The following is a 16709-nucleotide window of genomic DNA, read 5'->3' as shown; positions in this document are numbered from 1 at the left end:
CACAACACAAACTTAAATATATTCATAAAGATATACTATACTTAATGAGGACTGGTTTCTCAATGTCCATCAAGTGCGATGAAATATTTTGAACTCCGGTGATTAACAGCACCGGAGCTTTATAGGACATTGGAAGGCCTGAACCTAAATCGTAAATGGTGTATCTTGAATTGTTGCTGTCCACACACATACATATTGATAACTCTCTACATATATACAATATACATAAATATTTACGTAAAATGGAATATATATATTTGTATTTGTATTTGTATTTGTAACTTGGATTTAGGTTTTTGCTTTCGAGTCTGGCTTGCATATTTGCTGCTTCCTCTCCATACACTACCTTATGTATGTATGTATGTATAATTATAGTTATCGTTTTTAGTTTTTATCAAAATATTTACCCTTACCTTACATACGAGTACATACAAAAAAGCATATACAATATATAGTGCATTGCATTTTATACTTATTGTACGAACTGAACCCACTGAAGAAGTTCTTCTTCTTGCACTAAGCAAAAAAAAAAAACAAACAAAAATGGAAAATATCCTTACAAAAATACATATACATATATATATTTTTGTTTATACTGTTTGAGAATATAAGTAACTAAAAATGGAAGCAACTAACCTTGAAACATATAAGCAATCTTTAAAATCGACTAAACCAGATGAGCGACGACGACACAAACGTTTCAGCAAATATACTATACATATAGATACACACACACACACATACATATATACACGCGCACACACGCAACCGGATGAAAGAAGCCGAAACATGAATTTAGCAGACATAGATCCAAACATACATGTATGTATGTATGTTGGTGGGCTTGATAAATGTACGAGCACTTGTAGTAGATGTGTGCGTAACTAAAATGCGATTACTAAGAGAACTACACAATTATTGTAATCGGTATCCAGACTTGGACTTCTCCTACTGACCCAAACACTTCCGTAGTAAATACTTTTGCCTTTAAACTGTAACGTCTGTAGCTCTACACCTAAACCTCCTTGAATCAATGTGACTTGTCTATTAGAAAGGGAATATTTAAAATTATTGCAACAGCAACGTAACGTAACCAAGCTGAGCCGAGCATCAGATGCATAGGTACGATTGTCGTATAATTATAAACAACCATTACATATACGAGTATGTATGTATGTAGTTACTATATAGTATAGAGAGTTTCCTTCTGAAATTGATATACGATTCAAGCAAACTACGCGCACTAGCCTGTTAACTGTAAACTGAAAACTGTTAACCGTTAACTGTAAACTGTAAGCCGGAGAACGATTTGTAAACACAAAAACAATTTTTACCAATATACATGTACAAGTACGATACAATAATTATCTATCTATCGATCGATATACATATACACATGCATACATATATTATATGGTACATAACCAATCAACATGATAGCTAAACATAAAACCAAACGAGGAAAACAAAAGAACAAGAATAACAAGTAAATTGAAATGATTCCTGCCCTCCATTCGTATTAAAACCATTGAAACTAACTCAACTTTTTATAGCATATACGAGTATATATAGTATTGTGTACACATATGTATGAATATGAATAGCCTTGATTTTTTGTGAGAATGGATATACATACATACAAACATACAAGTACATAACGTCAGTGTAGCCTTCTTCGTTATTTGTATGTTGCTTGCAGCCAGCGATTGCGATTGCGATTGCGATTTCTATTCCGATTCCGAAAAAAAACTCCAGCACTTCGGGGCCGATCACTCCAGTCCAAACCTTGCCCCAACCCCAAAGGAAAGTTCTCAATCCTTATAAACGCTATGCATTACTGAAATCTTGATACCTAGTATTTGTATATGTCAAATGTGTATGTATTTATTTTTAATCTATATGAATGGTATTTCCAAAAGACCATTGTAAAGGTGTTGTGCTTTTCTAGAATTTTATTAGTAGGAACATCAATGGAAGGAAAAAACCAAAAACCAAAAGCAAAAAGCAAAAAAACCAAGTAAAAATCTTTATTTTTCGTCACAATAACGGAATGTTATGATAAAATGAAATAATTATATATAGAGTATATATAGATATATATATATATATACATGAATTGAATACCTTTTGTACGTGCACTGACATACTTACTTACGAGTATACATATGATATAATAAAAATTCAATCAACCAAGCTAAGCAAAAACAGAAACTGAAAGGAAATGTATATTTTCTTTCTACCCCGGATTCAATTTCGCTCTTCAGTTATTTCTATATGTCCGACTTTTCTCTAACAACACTAACTACGTGTTTCCATCACATAGTTTTCTTCAAACTCTTTCTGGTTTATTGTTTTCCAAACACTTAACAAAAATCAAAAGCTTATCATACAAATATATTTATAGTATAAAAAAAAAAAACAAAAAACAAACAAAAAATACAAAGAAAACAAGAAAAAAAATTATAAAGTTTTGCTGTGATGTACGTTATATATATTTAATTACATAAAATGCAATAAAAAATTTAAAACATATAAAACATAATTCCAAATTATTACAACAACGTAAAAAATACAAAATAAAAAACAGCGGAAGAATTAAGAAATACAAAACCATTTTATGCATGAGGATTTCTTCAAAACAAACAAATATTTACGACATACTAAAACATCTAAACTTGTCTAGAATTTATGCAATTTTAAATGTGACTATATAGTTTTACATTTTTGTAGACAGGAACCGAGACACTCTCTTCTAGTAATTGTGAAATCAGTTAACCATAGTATTAAAACATGTTTTCAGTGGCATTGTAACGGTGAGCGGGCGTTTTTAATGTTAATTGCAATAATTTATATTTTCGGTTTTGTATTAACTCGCAAAATTTCAATAAAATTCAATGAACGTCAATAAACTGCATATGGTTTTATTTGTACCTTTTAAAGGTTGTGCCGGGGGAAATTTTGAAACTTAACAACAAAAAATCAAGTTTAATAAACAAAGATCCTTGGCAAGTCTCATACAAAATGAGGGGGATTTTTTCTAACATTCCATATCATAATTACTTCAACTACTAATAAAGGGGACAATTGTGAGCCATATGGAGCCAAGATGGCGTCATCTTCAAGTTTACGACAGCTAAAATCAATCCTGGTTCGTATTCCACAACTGTTGTCTGAAGGCCGTCAGTGGAACGAAAATGGTGCTCAGTATGAGTGGGACGATATTACATCAGGACTACAATATGTCTATTAATGGCCAGACGTTCAAAAGGGCAAATGGATATAATCCCCGGTTAATCAACCTTAACTATGATGTCTGTCAGTATTTGTTCCAAGCATCAAATTTAAATCTGAACGCAAACAAGTCTTTCAGTATTAATCCAAACCTTTCGTTTTGACCTATTACGCCTCGATACAACTTTACTATAAATGTTCTCCGGAAGTAATTTAAGCAAAATGAAACATGATCATCAACATTTTATTGAATCTTTCATGCGGCAAAAGATATTTTTGTATACCTAATACTCACAGAGGTTAGGGGTATAATAGATCCGTGTAGATTCAAGTTTACAAACTTCGTCTGCGAGAGCTATAAAACTCATGGTTCGCGTTCCACAACCGTAGTTGTCCATACGTCCATATGTCCATACGTCGAAAACTTAAACATCTCATATTTGTATTAAAGTGTCCACATATTTTCAAAGATTTTTATGTACGGTCCAACGGGGGATTATTTTTTGACGATTAAGTGGTACTGCGATAAGAAGCCACGATTTGATACGAACATTAGTTTCACATTCGTGGAGGAACCACTGAAGTGAATTTAGACCAAGAATGGATTGTGCAGAAGATCGGATATTTCTATAATTCTAGTTTATCAATTTTAAATCAGTGTTTAAAGTAATTAAAGCAATTAAAGTCATTCAAGCGGAAATGGACATAGCATAAAATAACATGTTGATGTCATTCCAAAGTTATTATTCCCCCAAGAGCAGGAACGATGCGTTGCCAGTTGATTATCTGTGCTGTCTTCGGATTATTCCTAGCATTCCGCATCACTATTAACGTAAATATATGTATAATACTAATCAAGTGGACAATAGTGAACCAAGTTTTCAGGATGCTGTCATCTTTAAGTTTACGAATGCCGTGTGTGAAAGTTACAACCAATCCTGGTTCGTGTTCCACAACTGTCGTCTGAAGGCTGTCAGTCGAAGCAAAGTGTTCTTCAATATGAATGGAACGATATTACATCCGGCCAACGATATTAAAATTCATATGCGGATTTTTAAAAAGGCAAATGGCTACAAGCCATGGCTTTTCGATGTAACATGTGATGCCTGTCTGCATTTGCGAAAGCGAAATACCCCCTTCCTATCGATAGTCTATGGGCTCTTCAAACCATATACTAACATTAATCACACATGCCCCTACGTGGTAAGAGAATATGCGTATTTCTCAGCAGTACAACAGCTAAAACTCCAATACAGGGTCCACAGATTATTACAGACTTTTATCTAAGACCCGAGCTACTGCCCCTTCCCTTTCCAACGGGGGATTATATGTTGTCGATGCGGTGGATCTTCGATAAGAAGCTCCAGTTTGATACGAACATTAGTTTTACGTTCGTAGAGGATCTAATCAAGAGCAAATAGTTGGAGTTACATGCAGACGATTCCTGAAAACCAACAGATCCCAACATATGTAGAACAGTAAATCAATTTAACTTGCAAGCAATTATTGTAGCGATTTCTTAAATATATCTATGGTTATCCGTGTTTTTTCGACTTATAGGTGAATGAAACGAAAGGGAAATAGCAACGGAAATTGGTGTCCAGTTTCGGTTAAATAAAATATGTTTGGCCAAGAACCATAGGGATGCAGTCCAAGCTGATCATCTGTGTTCATTTCCGAGTGTTCCTAGCATCAAACTTAAATCTGAACGCATATAAGTCTTTCAGTATTAATCCAAATTATTTTAGAGCTACAACCCTTCGTTTTGATCTATTTGCCATATTACGCCTCGATACAGCTTATTTACTATAAATGAGATACAACTCGTGTTCGATGTTCTCCGGAAGTAATTTAAGCAAAATGAAACATGATCACCAATATTTTATTGGCTCTTTCATGCGGTCAAAGATATTATTGTATAGATTAAAACTCCGTCTGCAAACTTCATGGTTCGTGTTCGACAACTGCCGTCTGAAGGCCGTTAGTCGAGGCAAAGTGATCCTCTATGAATGGGCAGTATTGCATCTGGCCAAAATCTGTTCATGGTAGGAATTTCCTCAAAAAAAAAGAGGGAATATAAGCAATGAATTTTCAAAGCTAGATTTGATACCTGTTTGTATTTTCGAAAGAGAAATCTACCCATTGCTAATATAGTCTATGGGCTCATTAAACAGTTTACCAACAAGAATCATACATGCCCCTACAAGTTAAGGCCCATACGTGCTTATATGTATCTCACAAGTACAAACTCTAAAACTCTGATACAGGGTTCACAGATTATTACAGACTTTTATCTAAGACCCGAGCTACTGCGTCTGCCCATGCCTACAGGGGATTATATGTTGTCGATGCAGTGGATCTTCGATAAGAAGCTCCAGTTTAATAGGAACATTAGTTTTAAGTTCTTAGAGGACCTCCTGAAGAGCAAATAGTGGAAGTTACATGCAGACGATCCTTGAAAATCAGCAGATACATAAAACAGTACAAATTGTTGTACCGATTTATCAAAATATGTATGGAAAACCCGTGTTTTTTCGACTGATCGGTGAGTGATACGAAAGGGAAATAGCTACGGCTTCATAAACAAAGATCCTCCAATCTAATGTTAAATCAGTAACTTTCAAAATATCACAGAATCTGTTACGCCTTCCCATTCCAATGAAAGATTATATTGTATGCAAACGATACGTTTGACAGTTTACAGGCTCGACAAATTGTAAAGTATTCCTATCTGAATAGGAAGTATAAGTAGTAGTAGTATAATTTAAGTATCTGGAAGTAATTTAAGCAAAATGAAACATGATCATCACCATTTTTGTTTACTCTTTCATGCGGCAAAAGATATTTTTGTATACCCAGTACTCACAGAGGTTAGGGGTGTATTAGATCCGTGTAGATTCAAGTTTATAAACTTTATCTGCGAGAGCTAAAACAAATCCTGGATCGTATTCCACAACTGTCATCTGAAGGCTGTAATTCGAAGCAAATTGCTCCTCAATAAGAATGGGATGGTGTAACTCGGTACAAAGATATATAATTTCATGTCACACTTTATGGAAATCGGCTCAAAGCCATGCCCTTTCGACGTTTACTTTAATGCCTGTTTTTATTTTCGAAAGCAAAATCTACCCATATATAGTATACATATATAATATAGTATATTGGCTCTTCAAAAACATTTTGAATATTTATCACAAATGCCCATACGTGGTAAGATTATGCGGATATTTCTCGAAACTTCAACATCTGAAATTTGTATTACAGGGTGCGCAGATTGTCAAGAATTTTTATGTACGATTTCAGCTACTGAGCTACTACTACAAACGTTAGTTTTACATTCGTAGAGGATCCACTGAAGTGGAATTAAACCAAGAATGGATTGTTCAGAAAATCGGATATCTCCATAATTATTTTTTCAGTGTTCAATCAGTGTTTAAAATAATTAAAGCAATTAAACTCTATCAAGCGTAAATGGACTTAGTATAAAATAACACGTTGGTGTCATACAACTGCTATTTTTCAACCCAGAGCAAGAACGATGCGTTCTCAGTTGATGATCTGTATTTTCATCGGATTACTTTTAACATTCAACATAAATATTAATGTAAATATATTTAAATTACTAATCAAGAAGTCAGTATTGAACCAAGTTTTCAGGATGCCGTCATCTTCAAGTTTACAAACATCGTCTGCGAAAGCTACAATCAGTCATGGGTCGTGTTCCAATACTGTCGTCTGAAGGCAGTCGAGACAAGGTTCATCTCAACATAAACGCGACAATACTTCACCCGGCTTATAACATAATAAATCATGGAAAGATATTCAAGAGAGCAAGTGGCTATAAGCCATGGCTATTGGATACCACTGTGGATGCCTGTAGATTTATGCGGAAGAATTACGATCCGTTTGCCAAAATAGTCTTTAGCCTTTTCAACGAATTCTCGAATCTTAACCACACTTGTCCATATGTGGTAAGCTCTCGGCTATCAGTGATATATTCCGTAAATTAATAATTTGTAACAATTTTTAATTATTAGGGAAACCAAATATTGAAGGATTTTTATCTTCAACCCGAGCTGTTGATTCTGCCCTTTCCCACCGGCGACTATATGCTGTCTATGCGGTGGTACTTCGGCAAAAGGCTGCAATTTGATACGAATGTGAGTTTCGTGTTCGTGGAGGATCTCCTGAAGAGCTGATAGTGGGAAAAATTCGTTGAGAAAATCCCTGAAGATCCACAGATAGATAAAACAGTAACAAATTCAAATTGCAGGCAATTATTGCACCGATTTGCCGAATTTATCCTTGTCTATCGATTGTCACAATGCGATTTTGTGCAAATAGATAAATAATGGCAAGGAAGTATACAGAAACTGAACTGGAAATAAAAGATCTATCAAATAAATGGTTCTTTGTAATTTTATATGTGAGTACTAACTGGGAATACCGTATTCGTATTCAAGTCGTAAATCCAGTTTGCTTCACAATGTTTCCACGCTCCCTAGAGCTTCCTCAAATGTCAAAGATATGGGGCCACAAAAATGTTGATATGAGAAAACCGAAAGCGTAGAAAACAAAATTGCCGAATCAGATTGGGTCATTATTAAAGCCAGAATGACGAAAGACGAGGGAGAACGTTGTGAGTTGCAGCTACAGGCGCGGCTCTACATTTATACCGGATACTCAGTCTCTGGTTTCTTTTTCATTACCTCTCATTCTTCTTAATTTCATCGACTTTGTCACTATTAGAGGTGTTTTGAGATTGAATATTGGACAGTTCCACAGAACTGTGAAGCCTTGTCCAAAAAAACGAGGGGGAACGTTGTGAGTTGCTGCGGACACCGTAACTCTACATTTATACCCGATACTTAGTCAGTAGTAGTCATATTACGCCGTAACAAAAAGTATTTTCTTTAAATAAAATGGTTTTCCGTAATCGATATTCTCCGAAAGTAATTTAGGCAAACTGGACTATGATTATCTACATTGACTCTTTCATGCGGAAAAATTTATATTTCGATATTTGGTACTTAATGAGTGTAGTGGTATATCAGATTTGTATACATGTGTATAGTCTTGATCGACTTGAACAGCCGAGTCGATATGGCAATTTCTGTCCGACAATTTTGTTCTACCCGATACTCAAAATGAGTATTGGGGTGGGGTATATTAGATTTGTGGTAAAAGTGGATGTGTGTAACGTCCAAAAGGAATCGTTTCCGGCCATAATGTATATATACATATTCTTGATCACCATCAAAAGACGAGTCGTTTGAGCCATGTCTGTGTGTCCGTCTGTCCGTCCATCCCTATGAGCGCCTAGTGCTCAGAGACTATAAGAGCTAGAGCAACGACATTTTATATCCGGACTTCTGTAATATGTCACTGTTAAAAAAATATTTTAAATCTTTGCCCTGCCTACTTCCGCCTCCACAAAGGGGGAAAATCTGCGGAATCCACAATTTCATAGATACGATAAAACAGAAAACGCAGAATCCTAGAGGATGACTATATGTTCTAGAGTGTAAAATCTGAACCAGATCGTATAATTATTATAGCCAGAATCAAGAAAACAATTTTATTCTTCTCGCTCTAACACACAGGTTTCATGGTCGATTTTGCCAATTGCTAAATTTGAGTTCAAGGATCTCAGAACCTATAAGAGCCAGAGCAACAAAATTTGGTATCAACACTCCTGGGATAACGGACATTGACCGTTTCGTGTCAAAGTTTCGCCACACCCCCTTCCGCCCCCGCAAGGGACGAAAATTTGGGGATATTCACAGATCTCAGAGACTATTATCGCTAGACTAACCAAATTTAGTATCCGCACTCCTGTTAGATCTCACTATAAAATGTATATCTCAAAATTTCGCCCCACTTTTGAAGCGAAGTCATTTTTGCAGAATTTTTAAATGGTACCCAGTGAATGGTGCATCATACAAATATCCATGTTGATATTGCATTTATATTTGGATTAATAAATCCGAAGGGTGGCGATAACTAAAAAACACGAGGGAAAAGTGAAAATAAAGTGAAATTTTTGATAGAAGCAAAGGTACGTTATTCCACCGAGGAAAGATAAGGTTCTGATACAGTTTTATTTAGGGATAGGAATAAAAATCTTAATACAGCCAAGCCGGCCAACCAATTTATGGTATCAACTACAAAAACAACAATGCTGACCGTGAAAGGTGAAGGCAGAACCGTTGACGTTGGGCTAGCTCAATATCGGAAATCATTTACAGCTCGTGAAAGACCAACCACCATACACCATTGCTGGATGTCTGAACATCAGTTTGAACCTGTCGATCTCAAAAAGCCGGAGGACATAATCGTTACCAACCTTCGAAAATTTACAAAGGATTGAGTAATGAGGCTAGCCTAAACCACATTGCCTCAGAACCACTATTGCTGTCAATAGTGTGTCAATAGTCAATAGCCGGTGTTTCTGAAGTTAAACTTCAAGTGCAAGTTCCCATTTGCCTTTATCATTATCACATACAAATCTATACGCTGCTGCTCTAAGAACCAGCTGTTTAGATTTACATATTCATATCTCGTTTACCATTGTGTTAATTAATGTATTAACTATATAGCTTCCTCTAATGAGTAAATTTGTAAAGCAACTGAATATTTTTAAAGCAGTGTATTATGAGTTTGGGATAATGTGTTTCGCTTTATATATATATATACATTTAAACTGACCAGCCTTTAAATTACACAGCGTATACAAATGCATCCATCAAAGTCGTCGTGGGCCCAACGATACACCGATGAGTTTAATCAATTACTGTGAGTACCACTAATGGCTGAAACCACAATGTAAAGTAGATATACATATATACACATATATGTATATAATGATTTGAAAGAATATTTCCCCTGAAATGCTCGAATAATTAAGTTTTTTTTTTTGCTGATATAAGAAGAAGGAAGTCTGTATATTTTTTGTTTATTTGTAAATGTAAGGAATCGGATTAAATCTGTAATTTATGTAAAAAATACAAATAAAATGAATTTGTAATCATGAACCCGAGCACAGCAAGAATGCGCGCCATCGAACATAGCTTCCTATTAACATGAAGTCAAGAAAAACCATCTATTGGCCAATGTCGGGGTTAGAGCCTAAATAGGCTCTGGCCCTAAGTCTCTGGCGAAGACTGAACACTACACCATTTATTTAACGATCAGATCGGCATAAATCGAATCCGGTACACAAAATGACATTATCTTATAGACGCGGCATAAACCAATAAAATAAACCAATATAAACAATTTATATTGTAGGGCCCACAGATTGTCAAGGATTTTTATTTGAGACCCGAGCTACTGCGCCTTCCCTTTCCAACGGGGGATTATTTATTGACGATTCAGTGGTACTTTGATAAGAAGCCTCAATTTGATACGAATGTTAGTTTTACATGAAATGGGTGTCCAGTTTCGGTCAAATAAAATATGTTTGGCCAAGATCCATTGGGATGCAGTCCAAGCTGATCATGCAGTATTCTTTTCGAAGTGTTCCTAGCATCAAAATAAAATCTGAAAGCAAAAAGCAAAGAAGTCTCTTACTATTAATCCAAAAACGAGGGGGAACGCTGTAAGTTGCTGCTATGACAGCAACTCTACATTTAAACGCGATACATAGGCAGTATGGCTCTCCTCCGCCAGACGGCGCTAATATTGAACGACACGACAAAGAGTGCGTGCGAGAGAGACAGAAAATCAGTCTGAGCGTGTCGTCGGGCCCTGCGTAGTCACTGAAAATTGATTTGTTCCTTTTGGTTATAATAATGATCCGATCTGATCCACATTCGGCAATATGGTAGTTATGGTCATTCCCTATGATTAATTTTCTCGTATCTTTTAAATTGTGGATGCCACAGCTTTTGGTTCTTTGTGGGAGCGGAAGGGGGTGGGGCGATATTTTGAAATATACTTGTGCAGGTTCGATATCACGGCAGTGTGGATACCAAATTTGGTTGCTCTAGCTCTTATAGTCTTTGAGCACTAGGCGCTAATAGGGACGGACGGACGGACAGACAGACAGGGCTCAATCGACTCGGCTATTGATGCTGATCAAGAATATATATACTTTATGGGGTCGGAAACAATCCCCCTGGACGTTATACACATCCATTTTCACCACAAATCTAATATATGTACATATGTACGCCTACACTAATTTTAAGTATCTTGATTTTTATTGAATAATTATTATTTTTGATTTTTATTTTATAATTATTATTATAATTATTATTATTATTCTTGATTTTTTTTTAATAATTGTTATTATAATTGTTATTTTTGAATAATTGTTATTATAATGGTTATTCTTGATTTTTATTGAATAATTGTTATTCTTGATTTTTATTGAATAATTGTTATTTTTGATTTTTATTGGATAATTGTTATTATAATTGTTATTCTTGATTTTTATTGAATAATTGTTATTTTTGATTTTTATTTGATAATTGTTATTCTTGATTTTTTTGGAATAATTGTTATTATAATTGTTATTTTTGTATAATTGTTATTCTTGATTTTTATTGAATAATTGTTATTTTTGATTTTTATTGGATAATTGTTATTATAATTGTTATTCTTGATTTTTTTGGAATAATTGTTATTATAATTGTTATTTTTGTATAATTGTTATTATAATTGTTATTCTTGATTTTTATTGAATAATTGTTATTTTTGATTTTTATTGGATAATTGTTATTATAATTGTTATTCTTGATTTTTATTGAATAATTGTTATTCTTGATTTTTATTGGATAATTGTTATTATAATTGTTATTCTTGATTTTTTTGGAATAATTGTTATTATAATTGTTATTTTTGAATAATTGTTATTATAATTGTTACTCTTGATTTTTTTTGAATAATTGTTATAATAATTGTTATTTTTGAATAATTGTTATTATAATTGTTATTCTTGATTTTTATTGAATAATTGTTATTTTTGATTTTTATTGGATAATTGTTATTATAATTGTTATTCTTGATTTTTATTGAATAATTGTTATTTTTGATTTTTATTGGATAATTGTTATTATAATTGTTATTCTTGATTTTTTTTTGAATAATTGTTATTTTTGATTTTTATTGAATAATTGTTATTTTTGATTTTTATTGGATAATTGTTATTATAATTGTTATTCTTGATTTTTATTGAATAATTGTTATTTTTGATTTTTATTTGATAATTGTTATTATAATTGTTATTCTTGATTTTTATTGAATAATTGTTATTATAATTATTATTCTTGATTTTTATTGAATAATTATTTTTATAATTATTATTCTTGAATTTTATTTAATAATTATAATTTTTTATTTTTATTGAATAATTATTATTTTTGATTTTTATTGTTTTTGCTTAAAATAAAACTCAAAAAATTAAAAACAAAGAGCAGGAACGAAATTTTGAGATATACGTTTTATAGTGAGATCTAACAGGATACCAAATTTGGTTAATCTAGCCTTAATAGTCTCTGAGATTTGTGGATGCCCCAGATTGTGGATTGTGGATGCCACAGGTTTTCGCCCTTTGTGGAGGCGGAAGTGGCATATCACAGAAGGCCGGATATAAAATGTCGTTGCTCTAGCTCTTATAGTTTTTGAGCTCATAGGGACGGACGGACAGACTGACAGGGCTCAATCGACTTGGATGTTGATGCTGATCAAGAATATATATACTTTATGGGGTCGGAAACGATCATCACAAATCTAATATACCCAATACTCAATACAAAAAATATAAAATTTCCTAATAAAACGTTGAAATTAAATACGATAATACAAATTGTACCTATAATTTATTTTATATGTAAATCGGTAACTTAGTAAAATATCGCTTCGACTATTCTCTTACAGCACTAAATACTTGTTTCCATCAGAAAGTTTTCTTCAAACTTAACAAAAATCCGAAGCTTATCATACAAATATATACATATGTATGTGACGATACTACATAAGGCCACGGCTCTTCGACATTACCTTTGATGCCTGTCACTATTTACGAAAGCCAAATCAACCTTTTGTTGCTATAGTCTATGGGCTGTTCAAACAGTTCACCAATATTAATCACACATGCCCCTTCGTGGTAAGATTATAGGCTAATTTCTAACGACTTCAAAATTTTAAATTTATATTGCAGGGCCCACAGGTTGTCAAGGATTTATATTTGAGACCCGAGCTACTGCGCCTTCCCTTTCCAACGGGGGATTATTTATTGACAAAATACTAATTTTTCTATTGTAAAAATGTAATCCCCTTAAATTACCACAAAAAGGGAATTCCCCTAAATTTTTGCTATCTACAATTGCTCTGATCAGTAAATTTGCTTTCATGTATGTATGTATACGCAAACTTAGTATACAAAACTTAGTATGTACATATGTATGTATGTACTTATTCCCTTTTTGCTCTTTCTTGTTTTCGTTTGGTTTCTAGCTGTTTGTGAGATGTGTGTGTTTCTATCTATTTGTGTTGTTATTTTAAACCGTGTTAATAAAAACGTGTACAAAAATTTAATTTATTTGATTTTCAAACCGTGTTATTTAAAAGCCGTGTAAAAAAAACGGTGTAAAAAAAGACATTGATCGTATGCAAAAATGGTTGATTGGTTTCTTGACTCTAAAACCAATTAAAATTAGGGAAAAAATTATTAAACGTTGTAGAAACCAATTAGCGTATAAAAAAATGTCTTTACCAAACACGTCAGATTGCATTGATAGTTCGCAAAATTTTAATTTTTGTTCTTTATTGCATCTTTCTAGCCGGCTTCCCTTCATTTTTTACAAATGCCATTAACCATACAGTATATGTACATATATATACTGTATATATATACATATATACATATATATACATATATAATATATACTGTATATATATATATACATATATATACGTATACATATGTATACTGTATGGTTATTGATAGAATATATAAATATTTCGCTCGTGCCCAGGCAATACCATCGGCTGCTTTTCCAGTATTAATCGGTATTTTTCGGATCTATGTATTGGTCTGCTACAAGGCACCCCTCTTTAGGTCACACACCATGCAATTTTCTGTACTGAAATGGTTCTTTCTCAGCTGATTATTTAAATTAATAACAATAGAACATAAATTGCTTCAAAATGGAAAGTTTTGGTATATTAAAGTGAAAATGTATTTGTATAAAAGTCCTAGTCAACAATAAATTAAAATCCAGTTAAATAAAATACTTTGAGCGACTGCTGACAGATTTACTAAAACCAATTGAATCAATATGTAAGTATTTTATAAAAGTGTAAGGAATTCAACACTTAATTATTTGTAGGGGCAAGCATAAGACTTCTATTCAAGACGATATAATGGTGGAGTTTATGAAAGACAACCCGCAGATCGCCAGGGGTTTCGTCAAAGGAGACCGCGCAGCAGCAGATGCCAAATGGTCAAAGCTGACAAAAGCATTAAATGCAGCAGGACCCCCAACCAAGGATCCATCAGGGTGGAAGAAGGCAAGTTTTGCACGTTTACCTGGAGTATTTGATTGATATTAGTTTATTTTTAAAGGTATGGTCTGACTGGAAAATTGTGGTACGCAAGAAACTGGTCCGAAACAAGCAGGAGGTCGAGAGTGCTGGCGGCGAGCCATACTCCCTGGTGGCTATCCAGCCAATCGAGGAGGAGATTGCTTCCTTGTGCGGCTTTTTTGCGATGGTGAATGGAGTAGGAGGAGGTTTCGATTTTGGAACACCGATAAAGCAAGAGGTAGACCAATTAGAGGAATCGCCATTGTCTCCAATATCGACGACCCGGTTTGGTGAGGAATCGGAAGCTGAAGCAGAGCCCAGAGCGAAACGTGCTCGCCCGTCTGCTCCACCTTTGAATTTGGAGAATCTCTGCTCTCTACAAGCAGAAACTTTGAATTCGGTGGCTGAAACTTTGAAAGAAATGAAAGAGCAGCAAAGCAGCCATTTCAAAGCTTTGGAAGAAATAGAACGGGAGAAGCTTGAGGTTTTAAAAAAGCTATTAAATTAAAACATTAGAACGGCCTAGCTGAGCAAGTGTACCAGCTATCTCTATTCACGTACGAGTATTGATGGTCTTCTTATTCAATTCCATTATCATATTCCCGAAGTCCGGCCCAAACTAAATAATCTGCGACTGGCGATTTAAGTATGCGGTAGATATTGAGGAAGGCGCTGCAAGTATTAATATTGCTGCATGCGAATATGGGGTCATAGTTAAATGAGCGTCGAAGGGTCTAAGCCTACTTTTAAGAAGTCATAAAACACTTTACTAGTTAGTATATACATACATATACATATGTACAAACAAAAAAAATGCATAACAAATCTAATATACCCCAATACTCATTTTGAGTATCGGGTATAATAAAAATCGATCGAGCCGTTTCAACCACAAACACCGGTACACAAGATTTGTGTATATTAGAAGAGAAACAAATAGCAAAATGATACCAATGTGTCAGTATTGAGTGTTTTTAATAAAATATACAATATTTAATTTAACGTATTTATGTTTGATGATATGTTTTTCCGACTTAAAATGAATATATTTTAAAGAACACTGATATTTTATTCAATAGAAAATACAAAAAAATCTTCAACATGTTCGATTTGTGTGTAATTGTTAATATTTCGTTGTAAAGCCTGTCGAAGTAATAGCATGAAGAGTATTCGCTGTAACAGCAGCATTGAGAAACAACTTCTTTTTGTGCGACTAGGGAAACAAGAATTTGTAATTTACAATTAATTTCAGTACTTTTTGAACAGTTTCTATAATAATTAATATTGTATTCGCTACTTTTACTGACTCGATGGAGATTCATGTAAATGAAATAAAATTCCAACTATTTTAAATGTTACCAATACATCTGTGTAGTTTCCATGTAGAGCAGTTTAAAATTTGTGCTTGCAACGTTCTGACAGTATAAACGATAGAATCGTTAGTTAAACCAGTATTGTTTTTAGCGGTTTAACTCAAGCTGTTCACCTGTTTAAATAGAAGGGGGTTAAGTGGGATAAGTTCGCATTTTTCATCTGTGTATTTTAAATTTTGCGTCGTATATTCGTTATGTTTCTGATGATCAGACCATATATCCAGGGTGTCCGTTTACGGTGTTTTTTATAGTTTTCGGTATTTTTTAAGGTCAAAATTGAACCGTTGGTATATTTACGGTATATCGGTATATAATGGCATATTTTATAATATTTCATCAATCTATTAAATTTAATTTTCAAAGGTATATTTAAGAAAAAGGGATATAGAAAGGAATCAAATAAAAGCAAATATTTTAAATAAACCCGTCAAGAAAATAGGTTAATTAATTAGATATGATTATGTGGCAGTAATATTCGACGGCATATCAAAAACGAGGAATATGTGTAACAGAACTGGAATTCGTCAGTATATTTACGGTATATTTTTAAAATGAGACGGTATATTTCTGAGG

General features: G+C 33.6%; 2 protein-coding genes and 1 pseudogene across 2 annotated transcripts; all 3 read left to right on the top strand.

Annotated features, from left to right (window-relative positions):
* Window positions 1-4071: 4071 nt before the first annotated feature.
* Window positions 4072-4652, top strand: LOC113566937. The gene is made up of 2 exons (XM_026994185.1): window positions 4072-4434; window positions 4488-4652. Exons 1-2 carry the CDS (start codon window positions 4072-4074, stop codon window positions 4650-4652), a joined length of 528 nt encoding a protein of 175 aa, XP_026849986.1.
* Window positions 4653-6769: 2117 nt separating this feature from the next.
* LOC113564905 lies at window positions 6770-7430 on the top strand (annotated as a pseudogene).
* A 6947-nt stretch (window positions 7431-14377) lies between these two features.
* Window positions 14378-15588, top strand: LOC113566578. The gene is made up of 3 exons (XM_026992792.1): window positions 14378-14518; window positions 14568-14748; window positions 14804-15588. Coding segments are annotated over exons 1-3 (651 nt in total). The 5' UTR covers window positions 14378-14516; the 3' UTR covers window positions 15272-15588.
* Window positions 15589-16709: the final 1121 nt, after the last annotated feature.

This window comes from Drosophila persimilis, unplaced genomic scaffold, assembly GCF_003286085.1.
Source record: "Drosophila persimilis strain 14011-0111.01,24,50 unplaced genomic scaffold, DperRS2 tig00000000-arrow-pilon, whole genome shotgun sequence".
Lineage (NCBI taxonomy): Eukaryota > Metazoa > Arthropoda > Insecta > Diptera > Drosophilidae > Drosophila > Drosophila persimilis.
Note: the sequence above shows the minus strand (reverse complement) of the source record. Positions and strands in the feature narration are given on the sequence as shown.

Coding starts and splice junctions, on each gene's coding strand:
- LOC113566937 (XM_026994185.1), top strand. CDS start 4,072: ATGTATAATACTAATCAAGTGGACAATAGTGAACCAAGTTTTCAGGAT. Junction 4,435..4,487: donor ATCACACATGCCCCTACGTG/GTAAGAGAATAT, acceptor ACTCCAATACAG/GGTCCACAGATTATTACAGA.
- LOC113566578 (XM_026992792.1), top strand. Junction 14,749..14,803: donor ATCCATCAGGGTGGAAGAAG/GCAAGTTTTGCA, acceptor TTATTTTTAAAG/GTATGGTCTGACTGGAAAAT.